Raw genomic sequence first — 17,716 nt, forward strand, 5'->3', positions numbered from 1 at the left:
TTCTGGGTTGACAGTTCTTTCAGCATTTAAAAAGTGTTGTTCACTTCCTTCTAACATCCATGGTTTTTGATGAAAAATTTCCTCTTGTGCAAAAAAAATTTTCTTAAAGATAATGTTGATCTCTCTCCCATTGCTTTCAAACATTTTCTTTATCATTAGTTTTCAGAAATTTGGCTATGATGTGCCTTGGTGTGGATTTCTTTGGGTTTATCCTTTTTGGAGTTTTCTAAGCTTCTTGAATCTGTAGGCTTATGTCTTTTGCCAAAGTTGGAAGTTTCAGCCATTATGTCTTTGAGTACATTTCACCTACATCCTTATTCCCCTCTTCTTCCAGTACTCTGGTAACATAAATATTAGGCATTTTGTTTTAGTTCCACCAGTCTCTGAAATTTTGTTCATTTTTATTTCAGCCTCTTTGTTGTTCAAACTAGGTAATTTCCATGGTTGTCTTCAAGTTCATGGATTTTTTTTTCTCTGTCCCCTCCATTCTGCTCATGAATCCATCTACTATTTTATTTCAGTTATTATATTTTTCACTTCTAAGATTTCCATTTGGTTCTTCTTTAGATCTCTTATTTCTTTCCTGAGATTTTCTATTTCTTTGTTGAAACTTTTTTTTTTCATTTGTTTCAATTGTGTCTGTAATTGCTTGCTAAGGCATTCTTATGATGGCTCCTTTAAATGAGATATTTTAGTGAGATAATGCTAATATCCTTGTCATCTCCACATTAGTGTTCATAGATTGTCCATTTTCATTAAGTTGAGATTTTCCTAGTTCTTGGCATGATGTTTGACTTTTGATTTATAAAATTTAAAGTTTGGGCAGTATAAGACCTTTAATTTTATTTAAACCTTCTGTTTTAGCTGGCTTCCACAGACTTCACTCCAACTAGAGGATGAAATACTTCCTGGTTACTGCAAAGTGGGAATAGATGGTCTAGGTTTCCCACTGGGGGGCCATGACTGCTGGTGACAGTAGGATTTCTGGTACTCCACTAGGTTTCCTCTGATAACACCTTGTCAGGGAGGAGTATCTTGTTACTGTGGCCATTACTGACCACATTGAGTTCGTGGCCTCATTACTGTGGGGTGGTAGTAAAAGTCCTATCTTTCCACTAGACCTTCCCTGACACCACTCAAGCAGGGAGGCACCTTGTTACTGCCAGATGAGGGTGGAAGTCTATGCCCACATGATACTCCACTGATACTATAAGGTATGTGGGAGGTCTTTGTTAACGTCCAGCAAGAATGTGAAGAATAGGTATTATTTTTTCTTCCAGTGCTTGGTAGAATTCACCAGTGATTCCATAATGGCTTGAAGTTTTCTTTGTGCAAAGGCTGTTCAGTTCCAATTCAACTTCTTTAATAGACATAGGGCTAGTCAGATTATCTACTCTTGAATGAAGTTTGGTAGTTTGTCTTTCAAGGAAATTTGTCCATTTTATCTAAGTTGTCAAATTTACTGGTATAAAATTGTTCATAATATTGACTTGGTATTCTTTTACTATCTATAGAACCTGAAATAATGCCATGTCTCTCATTTCTAGTATTTTTAATTTGTACCTTCTCTTTTTCTTCTGATCAGTCTAAAAGTTTATAAATTTTATTGATCTTCTCTGAGAAATAGACTTTGGTTTTTACTGATATTTTCACTGTTTTTCTTTTTTTATACTTCACTGATTTCTGTGTTATTTTCTAATATTTACTTCTGATGTAATTTTTTTTTTTTTTAGTTTATTAAGTGGAAGCTGATGTCATTGATATACACATTTCTGATATAGACATTTAGTGCTACAAATGTCCCTCCAAGTATCATTTTAATGGCATCCCATAAATTTTGATGTATTGTATTTCATTTCATTTGATATATAATACTTTCTAATTTCCTCTTTGATCTCTTCTTTGATCCATGTATTATTTAGAAGTGTGTTATTTACTTTCTAAATATTTGAGGATTTTCCAGATAGCTCTCTGTTACTGATGTCTACTTTAATTCTCCCGTGACCAGAGAACATATTTTGTGTGAATTGAATCCCTTTAAATTTGTTGAGAATTTATTTAGTCCCAGAATATGGTCTATCTTGGTAATTTGTGTGCACTTTCAAAGAATGTATACTCTGCTGTTATTGGTTGAAGTGTTCTATGAATGTCAATTAGGTCAAATCATTTGATAGTGGCCTTTTTCATGACAATTTTTATTTGAAGTGACCTGAAAACCTGAAAAAGTAAACTCTCACTTCTACACAATGTTGAAAAACAAACAAAAAACCACAAAATTCTACCAAATCCCTTAAAATATTCCACTTAGTGTATTTAAGTTAATAAAACTGGAGGAAACTTTAAAGAAAAAAATAATACATTTCATGACTAGAGATTACTGATCTGTTACCCAAATTAGAGGATCACAAAATGTTAGATCTGAAGGAGACTTCAGAGACAAGACCAAAGATCTTATTTTACAGCGACTCTGAAACTAAGAGATGTGTCCAAGGCAACACACTGAATTTATGCCAACCATGCTTCATCCTGTATTACTGTTTACCTGCTCTACTGTGCAGAAGATGTGGGCATCATCCTGCTGGAAGCGTCTAACTCGAGTCAAGCCACTTAAAGTTCCCGACAATTCATTCCTATGAAGAACTCCAAAATCAGCAAATCTTATAGGCATTTCCCTCCATGATCGCGGACGATGGGCAAACATTAAACTAGAAAAGATGCAACGACACATAGCTTGTACTTAGCACAGCAAAGATTAAGTAATTATCTAAATAATAAGTTACAATGAAGCCTCCAGACTTGTAAACACCTTATTCTGGTTCTTAGATCACCAGCTTAAAAACAAATTCTAGGAATTATTGAACCTTGAATTTATATCACTGCAGTACTCTGAGAAAGGACCCTGTCTGTCCTCTCTTCCAGAAATTCTGTTCCATATTCTTATTCACCCAATGAATTTCCACTTACTGTGTACAATTTACTTCAAAGTCTACTTTTTTGTGTGTAAGTTTATTCATGTGGAGAAAGACAAAGAGAGTGAGTGGGGAAGGGGCAGAGAGAGAGAGGGAGAGAGAGAATCCCAAGCAAGCTCCGCACTGTCAGTGTGGAGCCCAATGCGGGCCTCAAACTCACAAAACATGAGAGCATGACCTGAGCCAAAGTGGGATGTTCAACCGACTGAGCCACCCAGGCGCCCCCTCAAAGTCTACTTCTTAAGTGAAGCCCTCTCGGACACCTCCGTAGGCAGGGCTGGGCAGTCTGCCCTCAGGCTCCAAGAACACCTGGAATGTGCCATTATTTTGGCACTGAACCTAATTGTTTTTTCAACATTTTTATTTATTTTTGAGAGACAGAGAGAGACAGAGTGCGAGCAGGGGAGGGGCAGAGAGAGAGAGAGGGAGACACAGAATCCAAAGCAGGCTCCAGACTCTGAGCTGTGAGCACAGAGCCTGATGCGGAACTCGAACCCATGAACCGTGAGATCATGACCTGAGCCGAAGTCAGATGCTTAACCGACTAAGCCACCCAGGCGCCCCAGATTTGCTTCACTTTTAATACTCACCAATGCCCTGGACAGTTCATGGGCTTAAGGGCAAAAGTGTCCTTTTCAATATCAAAGGTAAACATGTTCTCACTGTAATGCTGCCAGTGGCCTGAGGTTTCCCAGAGCCTGCTGTTGTACATGTTGGGAGAGAGCACCTCTGTGAAGTTACGTTGGTGATATTCCTCCTTTAAGATAAATGCGTTGAATGTTAAAATGTGGCACGACAGATCACAATTCCACGCGAAATAACACTAGGTGCAAATATTTTTAACTTAGGATTACATCCTTTTTTTTTTAATGTTTATTATTTATTTTTGAGAGAGGGAGAGGCAGAGTGCAAGCTGGGGAGGGCAAAGAGAGAGAGGGAGATACAGAATCCAAAGCAGGCTCCAGGCTCCCAGCTGTCAGCACAGAGCCCGAGTGGGGCTCGAACTCACGAACCATGAGATCACGACCTGAGCCAAAGCCAGATGCTCAACTGACTGAGCCACCCAGGCACCCCTGGGATTGCATCTTATATTAATTCCTGGTTAAGGTGCCCTCAGTTTTAGGTATTGTACTCTCTGGGTCATGAAGGTTAATGTACTCTCAGTATAATTTTTATATCAAGTATCTTTATTTTATATTATAAAACTGCATATAGTCCATGTTTTAATTCTTTGAAAATTAGTAATTGAAATTATATATAATTACATATAACATCTATTATATGTATTATATACTATTATATATTATATTATTATGTATATATAAGCTTTCTATAACTACAAACTCCCAAATCCTGCTACATTCTAGATAAACAGCAGGATTTTTTCTATACTGAAGAGGTAAAATAATTTCATAACTCAATAAGCCTGAATGCTACATTGCATGAAAATTTACTTTTGATCTATTTAGTTTTATCATTATTTTTTAAAGTTTATTTACTTATTTTGAGAGAGAGAGAGAGAATGAGCAGGGGAGGAGCAGAGAGAGAGAGAATCCCAAGCAGGTTCCAGGCTGTCAGGGCAGAGCCCAACACAGGGCTTGATCCCACAAACTGAGATCATAACCTGAGCTGAAATTCAGATTGGATGCTTAACTGACTGAGTCACACAGGTGCCTCTGATCTATTTAGTTTTAAATAGAAATGAAGCTGAGAATTTAATTTTTATCACATGAAGTGGTTGAAATCTATAAAGTCATGAACTGGGTTTTCTCCCTCCCTCCCTGTAAATGGCTTCCCTACTTCAATCACTGAGGACAGGAAAAGAGAGTCAACCGAAGTACTTATTTTAATTTTTTTTTCCTTCGGATAGCAATCAGATGACCTTTGTTGCTGGTTTCCTAGGTTCTTACCATCTGTTAATCACTTAAGAAATACCTGGTACAAATCTAGACCACCATATTTTAATGAAGTAAAAAAAAATATTTTTCACAATTAAAAAAGTCTAAAACATGACATTTTAAAATTACTAACACTTAAAAGGATGCTATTTGTTACTCTTTGGCAGAGCATCTTTTCAGCCACTCGTGGATAGCTGGGTGTCAGCCATTCAGTAAGCTGCTTTACCTAGCCTTCATTTTTACTAAATGAGAAAGTTTTAACAAAAGTATAGGTTATAACAAATAGCACTAATTATTTTGTGGCTATGTCAGATACCTCTATATATTCAGATTAAACAAGGTCCCCAAAATTGAAGAACTGTTGGTGTGTTTGCTTATTTGTTTTTACTAGAGACTGGTTTAAAGCTTGGCTCAGAGATGATGATCAATCGACTTTTAAACCACTCTGGGTACAATTGCTACTCATGTTCACAATTCATGTACTTGGGAATGATTTTAAAGTATGTCTTAGGGGTGCCTGGGTGGCTCAGTTGGTTAAGAGGCCAACTTCGGCTTAGGTCATGATCTCGCAGTTTGTGAGTTTGAGCCCTGCGTTGGGCTCTGTGCTGACAGCTCAGAGCCTGGAGCCTGCTTCGGATTCTGTGTCTCCTCCTCTCTCTGCCCCTCCCACGCTCATGCTCTGTCTCTGTCTCTCAATAATAAGTAAACATTTAAAAAAAATTTTTTTAACTATGTCCTATGAAGGGAATGTCATTATGTCTACTGCTTACTTAGTTTAGCAAAAACCAACTATTACTACCATCTACATGCCTCATCTCTATATATTATAACATACACATGTAATATATGTATTGTTTTGTCTTTCTTATACACACATGCATACATGTAAGAGAAAGATAAAGCAAACTGGCAAAATGTTAAAAATTGACGAATCTAGATGAAAGATACATGGATGTTCAGTGTACCGCACTTTAACTTTCTGTAGATTTGAATTTTTCAAAAGAAAAAGTTGGGAAAAATATATCTCATACCATTTCATCAATTTATTTCTCTAAAGAGTAAAGAATATCAAGTGCTGGCAAAGAATACAGCCATGCTGGTTGAGAAGTCTACAGCTCAGTCTGGTCTCCTGAAGAAACCCTGATCGCTTATTCTGAAGATTAAAAATCATATTTCATCCATGGAAATGCAAGCTGGTGCAACCACTCTGGAAAAAAGCATGGAGTTCCTCAAAAAACTAAAAATAGAACTACCCTACGACCCAGCAATTATACTACCAGGCATTTATCCACAGCATACAGGTGTTTCAAAAGGACACATGCACCCCCATGTTTATAGCAGCACTATCAACAATAGCCAAAGTATGGAAAGAGCCCAAATGTCCATCAATGGATGAATGGATAAAGAAGATGTGGCATATATATACAATGGAGTATTACTCGGCAATCAAAAAGAATGAAATCTTGCCATTTGCAACTGTGTGGATGGAACTGGACGGTATAATGCTAAGTGAAATTAGTCAGAGAAAGACAAAAATCATATGACCTCACTCATATGAGGACTTTAAGAAACAAAACAGATGAACATAAGGGAAGGGAAACAAAAATAATATAAAAGAAGGGAGGGGGACAAAACAGAAGAGACTCATAAATATGGAGAACAAACTGAGGGTTACTGGAGGGGTTGTGGGAGGGGGGGAAGGGCTAAATGGGCAAGGGGCACTAAGGAATGTACTCTGAAATAATTGTTGCACTATATGCTAACTAATTTGGATGTAAATTTTGAAAAATAAAAAATAAAATTAAAAATAAATAATTTAAAAAAAAGAAGGAAGCCCTATACTCAGCTGCTGCTTTATGTAGCCAATGTAGTTCATGATTTCTTCCAGCTTAAAAATGTTTCATGTCTTTGACTTACTTCAGGCCTCTAAGGGAAACTTCCATTATCTGTGAGAAAGCAGTAACTGAATGTGGCCTCCTCACTATAGGGAGAGTAGCTCATGGCCAGTGATGGCACCCTGCCTCCCCCAGGTCCTGACCAGGCAATCAGAATGCTGGCCAAAGAGACACACTTGCGCTGTTCAGAATGCCTGTATAAAAATCTCACAAACAGCAAAATGGATGAAGGGGAATGAGAGATACAGTCTTCAAGTTGTGGAATGAATAAGTCATAGGAATAAGATGCACCATTAAGGAATATAGTCAATGATATTGTAATAACAATGTATTGGCTAGATGGTAGCCACCCTTGTGGTGAGCTTAGCATGAAGTCTAAACTTGTGCAATCACTATGTAGTACACCTGAAACTAATGTCACATTGTGTGTCAACTATACTCAAAGACAAAGTCTCAAATAGCAGCTTATTCACTGATTGAGTTCCCACTGTGGTCTGGCATTGTTGCCAGGGTAGCAAGAGTGAGCAAAACAATCCTATCTGTGCCATCCGTAGGGACAGTTCACCATTGTCCTCTGGTGGGGGACAGATGAAAAAAGATACAATTCCATTATTAGAGTTTAATGAGGGCCTGCATAGGAGAGGTAGAAGTTGCTATCTAAAGCGTCTCTATGTCCACTTTGTTGGTTCCACATTGAGTTTTTCAGTCAAAATTGTAATACATGTCACGACAGAGCACATAAAATGGCACACTGGAAATTATCTCCCTAACATAAAAGAGACATGGATGGTGGGGGAGGGTGGGGTGGGAAATGGAGCAAGGAATGATGTGATGATTAAAATACTATAATCATTTGACCCTTTTTGACCTTTCGGAGAAGCTTAAATATGTTATATCAAGGGAGGCCACTTAATAAGTGAAACATTGGTACATTTGTCTGACATAAAGTGGGAAAAGGAAGTGAAGAAAACTTTTAGTTTGGAACTAAGGAATCAAATTTTAGTATATTTCCATGTTAACAAAACAGTCTTATTTTTAAAATTAATTCGTTATATAAAGAATATTTTTAAGGCAATGGAAATAATCCTGTATGATATCATAATGCTGAACACATGTCATTATACATTTGCCCAACCCATAAAATATATATCACCAAGAGAGAACCCTAATGTAAATGAGGGACTTTGGATGACTGTGATGTGTCAATATTGGCTCATCGATGTAACAAATACATCACTCTGCGGGGGGGGGCTGTTGTGATGGGGCACACTATGCATGTGTAGGAGCCAGAAGTATATGTGAAATCTGTACCTCCCTCTCAATTTTGCTGCAAACCTAAAGCTGTTTTAAAAATAAAGTTTTGATTTAAAAAAATCGTATGTCATCCTGAAATACTAGTTTCAGGCCTGGCTACCTGAAAGCACCTAAATATCAGGGCCACAGAGCAATGCTTCCCAGCAATTTTCATCATAAAAACTACAGAAATCCCACTTAAATGACTCCTTCCCCAAGCCACACTAAAATAACAGAATTTTTATAAAAGCAAAAATCTACAAGGTCAAGGGGAAAGGAGGAGAGATGAAAGCTATATAGTTAAGAATCTGTAAAGTAGATGAACAATTGCCTTGGCAGACCTGGGGAAGCTGAAAACTGAATGGGAGAATCCCAGAAGCAAGTCTGCTTTAGCTGGGTATAGATTTCTAGGTTTCACTTTTTTTTTTTTAAAGTTTATTTATTTTGAGAAAGAGAGCAGGGGAGAGACAGGAAGAGAGTGAGAACCCCAAGAACCTCTGCATTGCCAGCATGGAGTCTGATGAGGGGCTTGATCCCACAAACCATGAGATCATGACCTGAGCTGAAATCAAGAATCAGACATTTAATTGACTGAGCCACCCAGGAGCCCCATTTAGGCTTAATATTTTTAAGGCATTGTTTTGTCTTCTGTTTTTTAGTGTTCCATTGAAAATATCATTCCATTCTGATACCTAGTCCTATGTCTATGGCTTTCTCTCTCAGGAGACTTAGGATCTTTTCTTTATCCATAAAGTTTTGGAATCTCTCAGTAAGGTACCTTAGTTCCCAAGGAAAGAATGCTTTCACCAAAAATCCCAGACATACTTCTGTTGGGATTTGCAACTGTCCCTGGCCCATTTGGGGTCCCCTATGCTAGTTAACCAAAAGGCAAAGAATGACTTGCTCTTCTGGCCAGGATGACTGACCCAAATTATTGAGGAGGATTGTGCTGCTGTTAAACAATGGAATAAGAAGGGCTGTGTCTGGAATCAGTGAGGAGCCTTAAGCATTTCCACATCTAACAGTGATAGTCAGTGGGGAAACCCTGGTAACCTAAAAAAGAGGATCATGAAGAGCTTGGATCCTGTGGGAAGACAATTTGGGTCATCCACTGTTATGGGTTGAATGGTGTCCCTCAAGAAAGGCACACTGAAGTCCTAACCCCAGGACACCAGAATGTGGACTTTTGGGAAAACGGGGCCTTTACAGAGGTGATCGTCTTAAGATTTGGTCATTAGAGTGGGCTCTAATCCAATATGACTGGTGTTCTTATAAAAGGGGGGAATTTGGACAGAAACAGACACATATAGAGGGAAGATGATGCAAAGCCACACAGGGAGAAGGCCATGTGAGGGCTGGGGTGGAGGCATCAACAAGCTGAGCATCACCAGCAATGGTTGACAAACCACTGCTAGCTGCGAAGAGTGGAAGAAGGACTCACCCACAGGTTCCAGAGGGAGCATAGCTCACCAATGCCTTAATTTACACGTCTGGCCTCCAGAACTGCAAGACAATACATGTCTGTTGTTTTAAGCCACTCTGTTACAGTGCTTTGTTAGGCACTCTGTGAAACTAATGCATTCACCAAATGAAATGCTCTGTCCATCTGAGATATTGGCGGGACAAGGAGAATATGGAATGGGTGGTGGAGGAAGGAAGTTCTGATTTATTAACTTAGGCCTTGTGTCCATCTACAGAGCCTGGGGCTGGAACTGTTACACTGAATTCTTTTCTCTGAATACATGAAGAACACTGATGGTGGCTAATGTCACATTTTAATTTTTGCTGAGACTGAACTGATGTAAATGGCACATTGGCTGATGGGACTTTGTGTGAAGAAATAAATAACTTCATGCAAGCAAAGGACAAAAGTGGACACCAAGTAGCAAAGGCATTGGGCTGTGTTGGTTTTTCTCCATTTACCAACCCGAGCTACCCCATCCTGGGATATCTGGCTCCCTTCTCTGCTCTGCTCTGTGTTCCCCAAAGTTGACTTCTATGGACTCCATCACCAGGCTTACTTGCCTTGAGTTCTAATTGGGTTTGACCAAGGAGAGGTTCCAAAAGGATCCCAAGGGTAGGAGAAGAGAGTGGTCAGGGTATTTACTCCCTCCTTTCCTACTTCTTCCTTGCCTTGGGTTTATTCTGTCTCTGGCTGTAATCTCCAGTTACAGCATCTCTTTCACACTTCAAGCTCTCTCTAAGTTCTGGAACACTTTTTCCTCACCTGTTTGGGCCTAGGGGTGGAAGGTAAGGGAGCCTGATGTTGGTAATCCCTGGGTACTCTACATTACCTTCTTAGTTACCTCAACTGGACCCACACCTCTGGAAATATTTTCTTCTCTAGATTCCCTAGAATTAAATCCTTTGAGTGCACTGTCAGGACTCTCCCTGCACAGGGCTAAATGTTTTGATATCTTATATGTCTGCAAAGACAAGTTTGGTTTGGAAATCCACTGAATCCAAGGTTGTGGCAACAGGAAGCACAAGTTCTCCAAATGGGTTATTAGAATAAAAAACAAGAGAAGCCACTCCCTTCTACTCCATGATTTTTCTTCTAAAGATAAACATAAATTTACCATATGACCCTGAAATCACACTCCTACATATTTACCCAAGTAAAATGAAAACCTATATTCATACAAAAACCTGTACATAAACATTTATAACAGCTTTATTCATAATTTTCTAAATTTGGAAGCAATCCAGATGTCCCTCAGCTAAGGAATCTGTGTTATGTCCATACAATGGAATACTGCTCAATAATAAAAGGAGACTACCATTAATATACTTATTAGCCTGAGGGAAAGAAACGAGTCTCAAAAGATTATATACAGTGATGATTCTGTTTATATGGCAAAATTTTCAGGATGCAGAACAAATCAATGGTTTGATCAAAGGAGAAAGGGTTTGACTCTAAAGAGGTAGCATAACAGAAATTTTTTGGGTAATGAAGTTGCTCTGTATCTTGAATATTGTGATGATAATACAATTCTGCACATTTGTTGAAAAAGTATGAGTTTTATTGTATGAAAATTCTAGAATGAAAAAATTTAAGGAAAGTAAGAAAGATAGAGAACCAGTTGATAGACATGTTCCTAAATACAGGGGGGAAGAGTTTCAAGTAGGGTAACAACAAGATGTCTCTATTTATTTACTATCAGTTTTCCATACAGTCAGTAACCAATATACATCCAAATGTTCACCCACCTTAGCTTGAACGTAAGTGGAGGTCATCTCACCCCAGAATCAAAGACTCAGAAACTTTGGAATTTCCTTCTTACTGGGAATAATATGCCCTCCTGCATGACCTTCCACAGAAAGGCAACAGTTCTATTTCTGAGAAAAATGGCCCCACACGATGGAGTGTTTCTGCACTATGCTCAGTATTACCTACCCCACTACTCTGGCTACAGTTGACAGGACCTGGCACCAAGCCACAGTCTGTTGACACTGGACGGCCAATGGCCCTTGAGGTGGCCTGATGTGAATGAGAATCTGCCCCACATGTACACCCTCTACTGCCTGGTGATTAACCAGAACTGGATCTCTGTTGAAGGACTGTGAGACACAGAGAAGGGGTACAGAAAAAAAAAAAAAAAGGACACAAATGATCAGACTGAACAAAAAAATAAGACCCAACAATATTCTAGTTTTCAAGAAATGTACATTCAATATAGAAACAGAAATAGGCAGAAAATAAAAGGACAGAAAAAGATATATCACACAAGCCCTAACATAAGAAAGCAGTTTTGCCAGTATTAATATCAAGTAGACTTTTAAAAAAATTAGCTTGATGAAGGTCAAATACTGTATGGTTCCACTTACATGAGTTACCTAGAATACCCAAATTCATAGAGACAGAAAGTAAAATGGTGGTTATCAGAAGCTGGGGGAGGTGGGAACAGGGAGTCATTGTTTAAGGGGTTCAGAGATTCATTATGCAATGATGAAAAGGTTCTAGAGAGTTTCAGTTCTGCAAGATGAGAAGAGTTCTGGAAATGGATGGTGGTGATAACTGCAAAACAATATAAATGTATTTAACACAACTGAACCATACGGTTAAAAAGGGTTAAAATAGTAAATTTTATGTTATATATGTTTTACTACAAAATAGCTTTATTTAGGTATAATTTATATGCAATAAAATTCACCAATTTTGAGTACATGATTCTTAATGACTTTTGACAGATGTATACAGTCATGTAATCTCCACCATAATCAACACATAGGATATTTCCATCACATCAAAAAGTTCCCTCCAGATCCTCTGTAGTCACCCCCTATCCCTGTCACCAGGACCCCTAATTGTCTTTCCTATCACTATAGTTTTACCATGTCTAAAATTTCATATAATGGAATCATACCACATGTGGCCTCTGAATGACTTCTTTGGTTTAGCATAAAACCTTTGAGATTATTCCTTCTTGTTGCATGTATCAGTACTCCATTCCTTTTTATTGCCGAGGAGTAGTCCATTACATATCACAGTTATGCTTATCTGTTCACTAGCTGATGAGACTCTCTGTTGTTTCCATTTTTTTGCTACAATAAATAAAGCTTCTATGGACATTCAAAGTCTCTGTATAGACATGTGTTTTTATTTTTCTTGGGTAAATAACCAGGAGTGAAATTGATGGGTCACACAGTTAAGCATATGTTTAACTGTGTAAGAAACTGCCAAACTGTTTTTACAAAGTAGCTGTACCATTTTGCATACAGGCAATGGGAGTTAGAATTTCTCCACATTCTTGCCAAGTTCTAGTGTTTTCAGGGTTTTTTTTTGTTTTTGTTTTTGTTTTGTTTTGTTGGCCATGGGGAGTGTGTGTGTGGAGGGGGACATTCTAGTGGACATGTAATTATACCTCACTGCAGCCCTAATTTTCATTTCTTTGATGACTAATAATGATGAGCACCTTTTTTTTATCTGTTTCTCTGCCATTTCTATTAAAAAATCAAATATCTAGGCATAAACCTGATGAAAAATGTGCAAGACTTCTAAAATAGAAATTAAAAAATATTGCTGAAGGAAAATAACTAAATGAACTGACAAATTTTCCATGTTCATAACTCAATGTGGTTAAGATGTAAATTATCTACAAATTAATCTATAGAGTGAAGGACATTCCAATAAAAATTCCAGCAGTTATTTTTTAGAAACTTGATAAGCATCATATAAAATTTATATGGAAACACAAAGAATTTAGAATAGCCAAAATAATCCTGAAAAACTTAAAATTAAACTGATATTAAGACTTAAAATATAGTTAAAATAAGTACAGTAATCAAAGCAGTGTGGTGTTAGTGCAAGGACAGACAACAAAGGGACAAAAGAATAGAATAAATATCCAGAAATACATAATGACTATTATATGCATATGATTATACAGTTTAGGACAAAGACTCTACTGTATTAATAAATGGTATTGAAGTTACTGGCTAACCCTATGGAAAAAATGAACCTTGATCCCTCTACTGCACAGAACCCAAAAATGAATTCAAGGTAGATCATGTCCTTAAGTCTGAAAACAAATTCAACCAAGCTTCTAGAATGGAAAAAAGAAGAATATTTTCATGACTCCAAAATTGGCAAAGATTTCTTAAACACAGCATGAAAGCACTAACCAGAAAGGAAAAAAAAAAAAAAAAAAGCAAAACAGGACTTTGTTAAACACGAGAACTGTTGGTTAAAACACATCATTAAGAAAGTGAAACAATAAGCTGTAGCCTGAAAAAATATACTCATAATATGTACATTTAGCAAATGATTCATATCAGAATACAGAAGAACTCTTAAAAATAATTAAGAGACTAACAATCCAATTTTTTTAATTGACAAAATACTTCACAAAAGAGGATTCCAAATGACCGACAAGCATATGAAAAAGTTGTCACATCATTATTCATCAGGGAAATGCAGAATAATACCACGGTACCAACCAGAATGACAAACTGAATACCAAGTGTTGAAGAGAATGTAGAGTAAGTGACAGCTCATATATTTTAGAAGGAACATTAAATGGTTCAACCACATGAAAACATTTCAGCATTTTGTTAAATTAGTCAATAACAGGGGCGCCTGGGTGGCTTGGTCAGTTAAGCGTCCGACTTCAGCTCAGGTCATGATCTCACGGCCCGTGAGTTCGAGCCCCACGTTGGGCTCTGTGCTGACTGCTCAGAGCCTGGAGCCTGTTTCAGATTCTGTGTCTCCCTCTCTCTCTGCCCCTCCCCTGTTCATGCTCTGTCTCTCTCTGTCTCAAAAATAAATAAACGTTGAAAAAAAATTAAAAAAAAATTAGTCAATAACACTCTACAACCTAGCAATTCCACTTCCACGTATATACCCAAGAGAAGTGAGTACTCGTGCCCACCAAAAGACATGTACAAAAACGTTCATAGCAGTTTCATGTCAAATAGCTCCAAAGTGGAAACAACTTAAATGTATACCTACAGGAGAACGAATAAATACGCTGTACTATATTCACAAAATGAAATACCTCAAACAATAGAAAAATAATTATATGCAAAACCTGGATGACTCTCAGACATTAAGTTGAACAAAAGCAGCCAGAAACACAATAAATAGCTAATACTGTAGGAGTCGATTTACATGAAGTTTTGAAGACCAGGAACAATTGATCTATGGTAGACAGAAATCAGCAAGATTATCCCAGGTGAAAAGAGGGGAGGTGGGTATTGACTGGGAAGACCCAAGAGGACCTTATAGGATGGAGCTGTTCTATGTCTTGATCTGGGTGGTGACTGTGTAGATGTACACACATGGGAACATTTATTGACCTGTATGCTTCAGATTTATGCATTTTAACAAATGTAACTGAACCTCCAACCAGCAACTCTGGCGTCAGCTTCCACCTGAATGTGGCCATATAAGGAATTCAACGTAAGAACCATGCAATTAAGTCTAACACTTGGAACCATTAGAGATAACAATGAAAAAAAAATGGCCATTTTAAGCCACTAAGCTTTGGGATATTTTGTTATGCTGCGACAGACAGCCAGAACAGAATTTGTTCTGGTTGTGGGTGCTGCTATAATAGCAACCTAAAACAGGCAGCCTTGGCTTTGGGACCAGGTGGTAGGCAGAAGCTGGGTGGCTAGAGCCTGTGGGAACTTGAAGGGCAGCGAGGAAAATATATTGGAGGATGAAGAAAAGGGGACTCTTGTGGTATCAGAAAACTGGTAACACCATCACCTGAGGTAAATGAAAAACAGAAAGAGTACCCAAAGAATTCACAGACTGTAGCTAGGGATGTGTCTAGGCAGAAAGTACAAAGGAACAACTGACTACTTAGAGCTGCCTATGATAAAATACAAGAGAGACAAAAACTAAACAGGGTACTATTTTTGGAGAGGAGATATCAAAATGCCAGGACCTGTTGGGTTCAAAAATAAAACTATTGCGTCCTCAGACTTATCCAGCAAAAGACTCATAAGGTAAGAATGGCTTTAGCACAAAAATAAAATACAGGGTACAGCCAATAAAGCATGGCCTTACAGTAAAGCTCTTGAGGGTATAAAGGTGTGCCATTTATGAAGACCTCACAGTGATCTGAATGAGTATCTACAGTGATCTGAATGAGAGTCTTAAGATGGTGCTTTGTAGACTCTGTCAGCTAAGCATTAAGGCTTTTAAGAATCTTAAGTGTATAGTCTTGCAGCAGCCTCACAGGCAGCCTTAAGTAGAGAAGAATTTGGTTCATAAAGAGGCACAGCTGTGGTTTTTATAGAAGTCTTGATTACAAATGTATATAAAAGACCCCACAAAGTTTTTAAAGGAATTGTCCTGGCTTAGAGTAAAACGGATAGAGACAGCACAAAATGAAATGAGGCCTTGGGATGCCCAAAGTCCTACTGAAAGAAACAGGTTGAGAACACTGAGAAAGCTACTCAGAGGTCTGCGTGGGCTATTGCTCATGGTAAAGGAAGGATGATTCAAAGGGCAGAACCATAACCCAGGAAGAGACAAAACTAAGTCCTACCCAAAGTGCACTTTTTGACCAGGGAGAAAGAATAAGTAGGTTGTCAGGGTATCTGCAGATCAGTGACAACTACTCTCCCGCGCCCCTTTTTGAATGGCAATATGTACTGCCTCCTATTTCTCTATCATCATTTTATAATGTTAGGGTGGGGTTGACCCAGAGACAATTGTCCCTTTAATTCACAGATCTTAAGATGAGCAGAACTGCATTTGGTAATCTGTACTTTGCACCCAAAGACCCTCATCTATACCTAGACCTGATTCAGATGACATATTATTAGATTTTGAGCCAATGCAGTGATTGGATGAGGTGTGCAATCATTTGCTTAGCTAACAGTAGAACACATTTGAAGAGCAGAATTGGACCTCCTCCAGTTTTCTGGAGCTGAAGAAACCACAGACTGTCAATTGGAAACCCTACAGGGCCATGCCCTAGTAACAGGGATGAATAAGAGGCAGATTCTGTCTTATCAAAATGGAAGCCCAGCCCTAACTCAGCTCCATCTTTGAATGGATTAATTAGGCTTCGATCTTGACAGAGGGTAAATGTTCTTGTAGGAGATGACATCATCTAAAGCCTCTGAAGTTATTTTTATATACAGTATTTAGCATATAATAAAAAATTACCAAATATGGGAAAAGGCAAGACCATATAACTGAAAACCAAGAGAAAAAAACAGGCAAAGTTTCTAAATTTTTTTGTTGTTATTGCTTTGTTTTGTTTGCATGGAAAGGCCAGTTTCTTCAGACAAAGGTATCTGGGAGTTCAAAGTCCTCTGCCTCATCCGTGTCTGCCAAATATTCTTATTCCAAAATTCAAGGACCCACTCTTTCCCAAAAGTGCCCTTACCTTAGCATAAGAGACCACTGGGGTTGTGAATTTAAATGGCTTTACAATTCTGCAGCCCATACAATCAGGCCTTGGGCCTAATCATCAGCCATGTGCGTCTTACATCTATAAAGATAAGAGATTCCTATCAGGCTACCACAGAGACTTTCTGTTTATTCTCCATACACTCAATGACCAACCTCGAGAGTTCAGGGTGCCAGGGGCTATATTGATTTTCTGGCAGACAGCCTATCCAAAACAGCAGCTGTGATGGTCATCACCACCTGCTGTAGTCTCAGATAATCTTCAGTGATTCTTCAGGCCCTCTGGGCTCCCTTGGCTTCACACTGGCTGATCCCTACTGGAAGGTATGTAGCCCAGGTGACAAAGTCCACAGAGCTTAGCCTCCAGGGACACAAAACAAGAAAAGAAGGAATGGAGATGAGACAGGTGAGGCAGACAGAGAATAACCAGCTCATGCCAGTAACCTTTTCTCAGGAAGTTGCTGAAGAAAGTGCTTCCCCAAAGGAGAGGGATAAGGAAAGAAGAGGAAGGCATGGGATCAGGGAAGAAGAGAACCAACATAGCAGAGACATGAGGGGAGTAGCCAGAATGATGAGGAAAACAAGTACTGAGACATCAGTTGGCAAGAATCCTTCCAGCAAGTTAATTCTGGAAAAAGGGGACCAAATTTTCAAAAATTACTGAGAGATTACCTGAATACTCAGAATATGTTGTAAGGAGTTTTGCAGTTTTTAGAAAAAGTTTGAGGATGAATTAGTGATAGGAACTAAGTTAGTGACATAAAACTGAGTAAATGAAAATTTTAGGTA

At 38.3% G+C, this 17,716-nt stretch overlaps 1 protein-coding gene across 1 annotated transcript in view; it reads right to left on the reverse strand.

The window, feature by feature from the left end:
* The window catches only part of TARS3 (threonyl-tRNA synthetase 3), a 62,905-nt gene that overhangs the window by 17,338 nt on the left and 27,851 nt on the right, over positions 1–17,716 (reverse strand). The window contains exons 11-12 of the mRNA XM_058736788.1: positions 3,560–3,726; positions 2,543–2,705 (exon numbers count right to left, since the gene is read on the reverse strand). Coding sequence (XP_058592771.1) covers positions 2,543–2,705; positions 3,560–3,726 — 330 coding nt within the window. The remainder of the gene's footprint in view (positions 1–2,542; positions 2,706–3,559; positions 3,727–17,716) is intronic.

The sequence above is a fragment of the Neofelis nebulosa genome, chromosome 7 (assembly GCF_028018385.1).
Source record: "Neofelis nebulosa isolate mNeoNeb1 chromosome 7, mNeoNeb1.pri, whole genome shotgun sequence".
Classification (NCBI taxonomy): domain Eukaryota; kingdom Metazoa; phylum Chordata; class Mammalia; order Carnivora; family Felidae; genus Neofelis; species Neofelis nebulosa.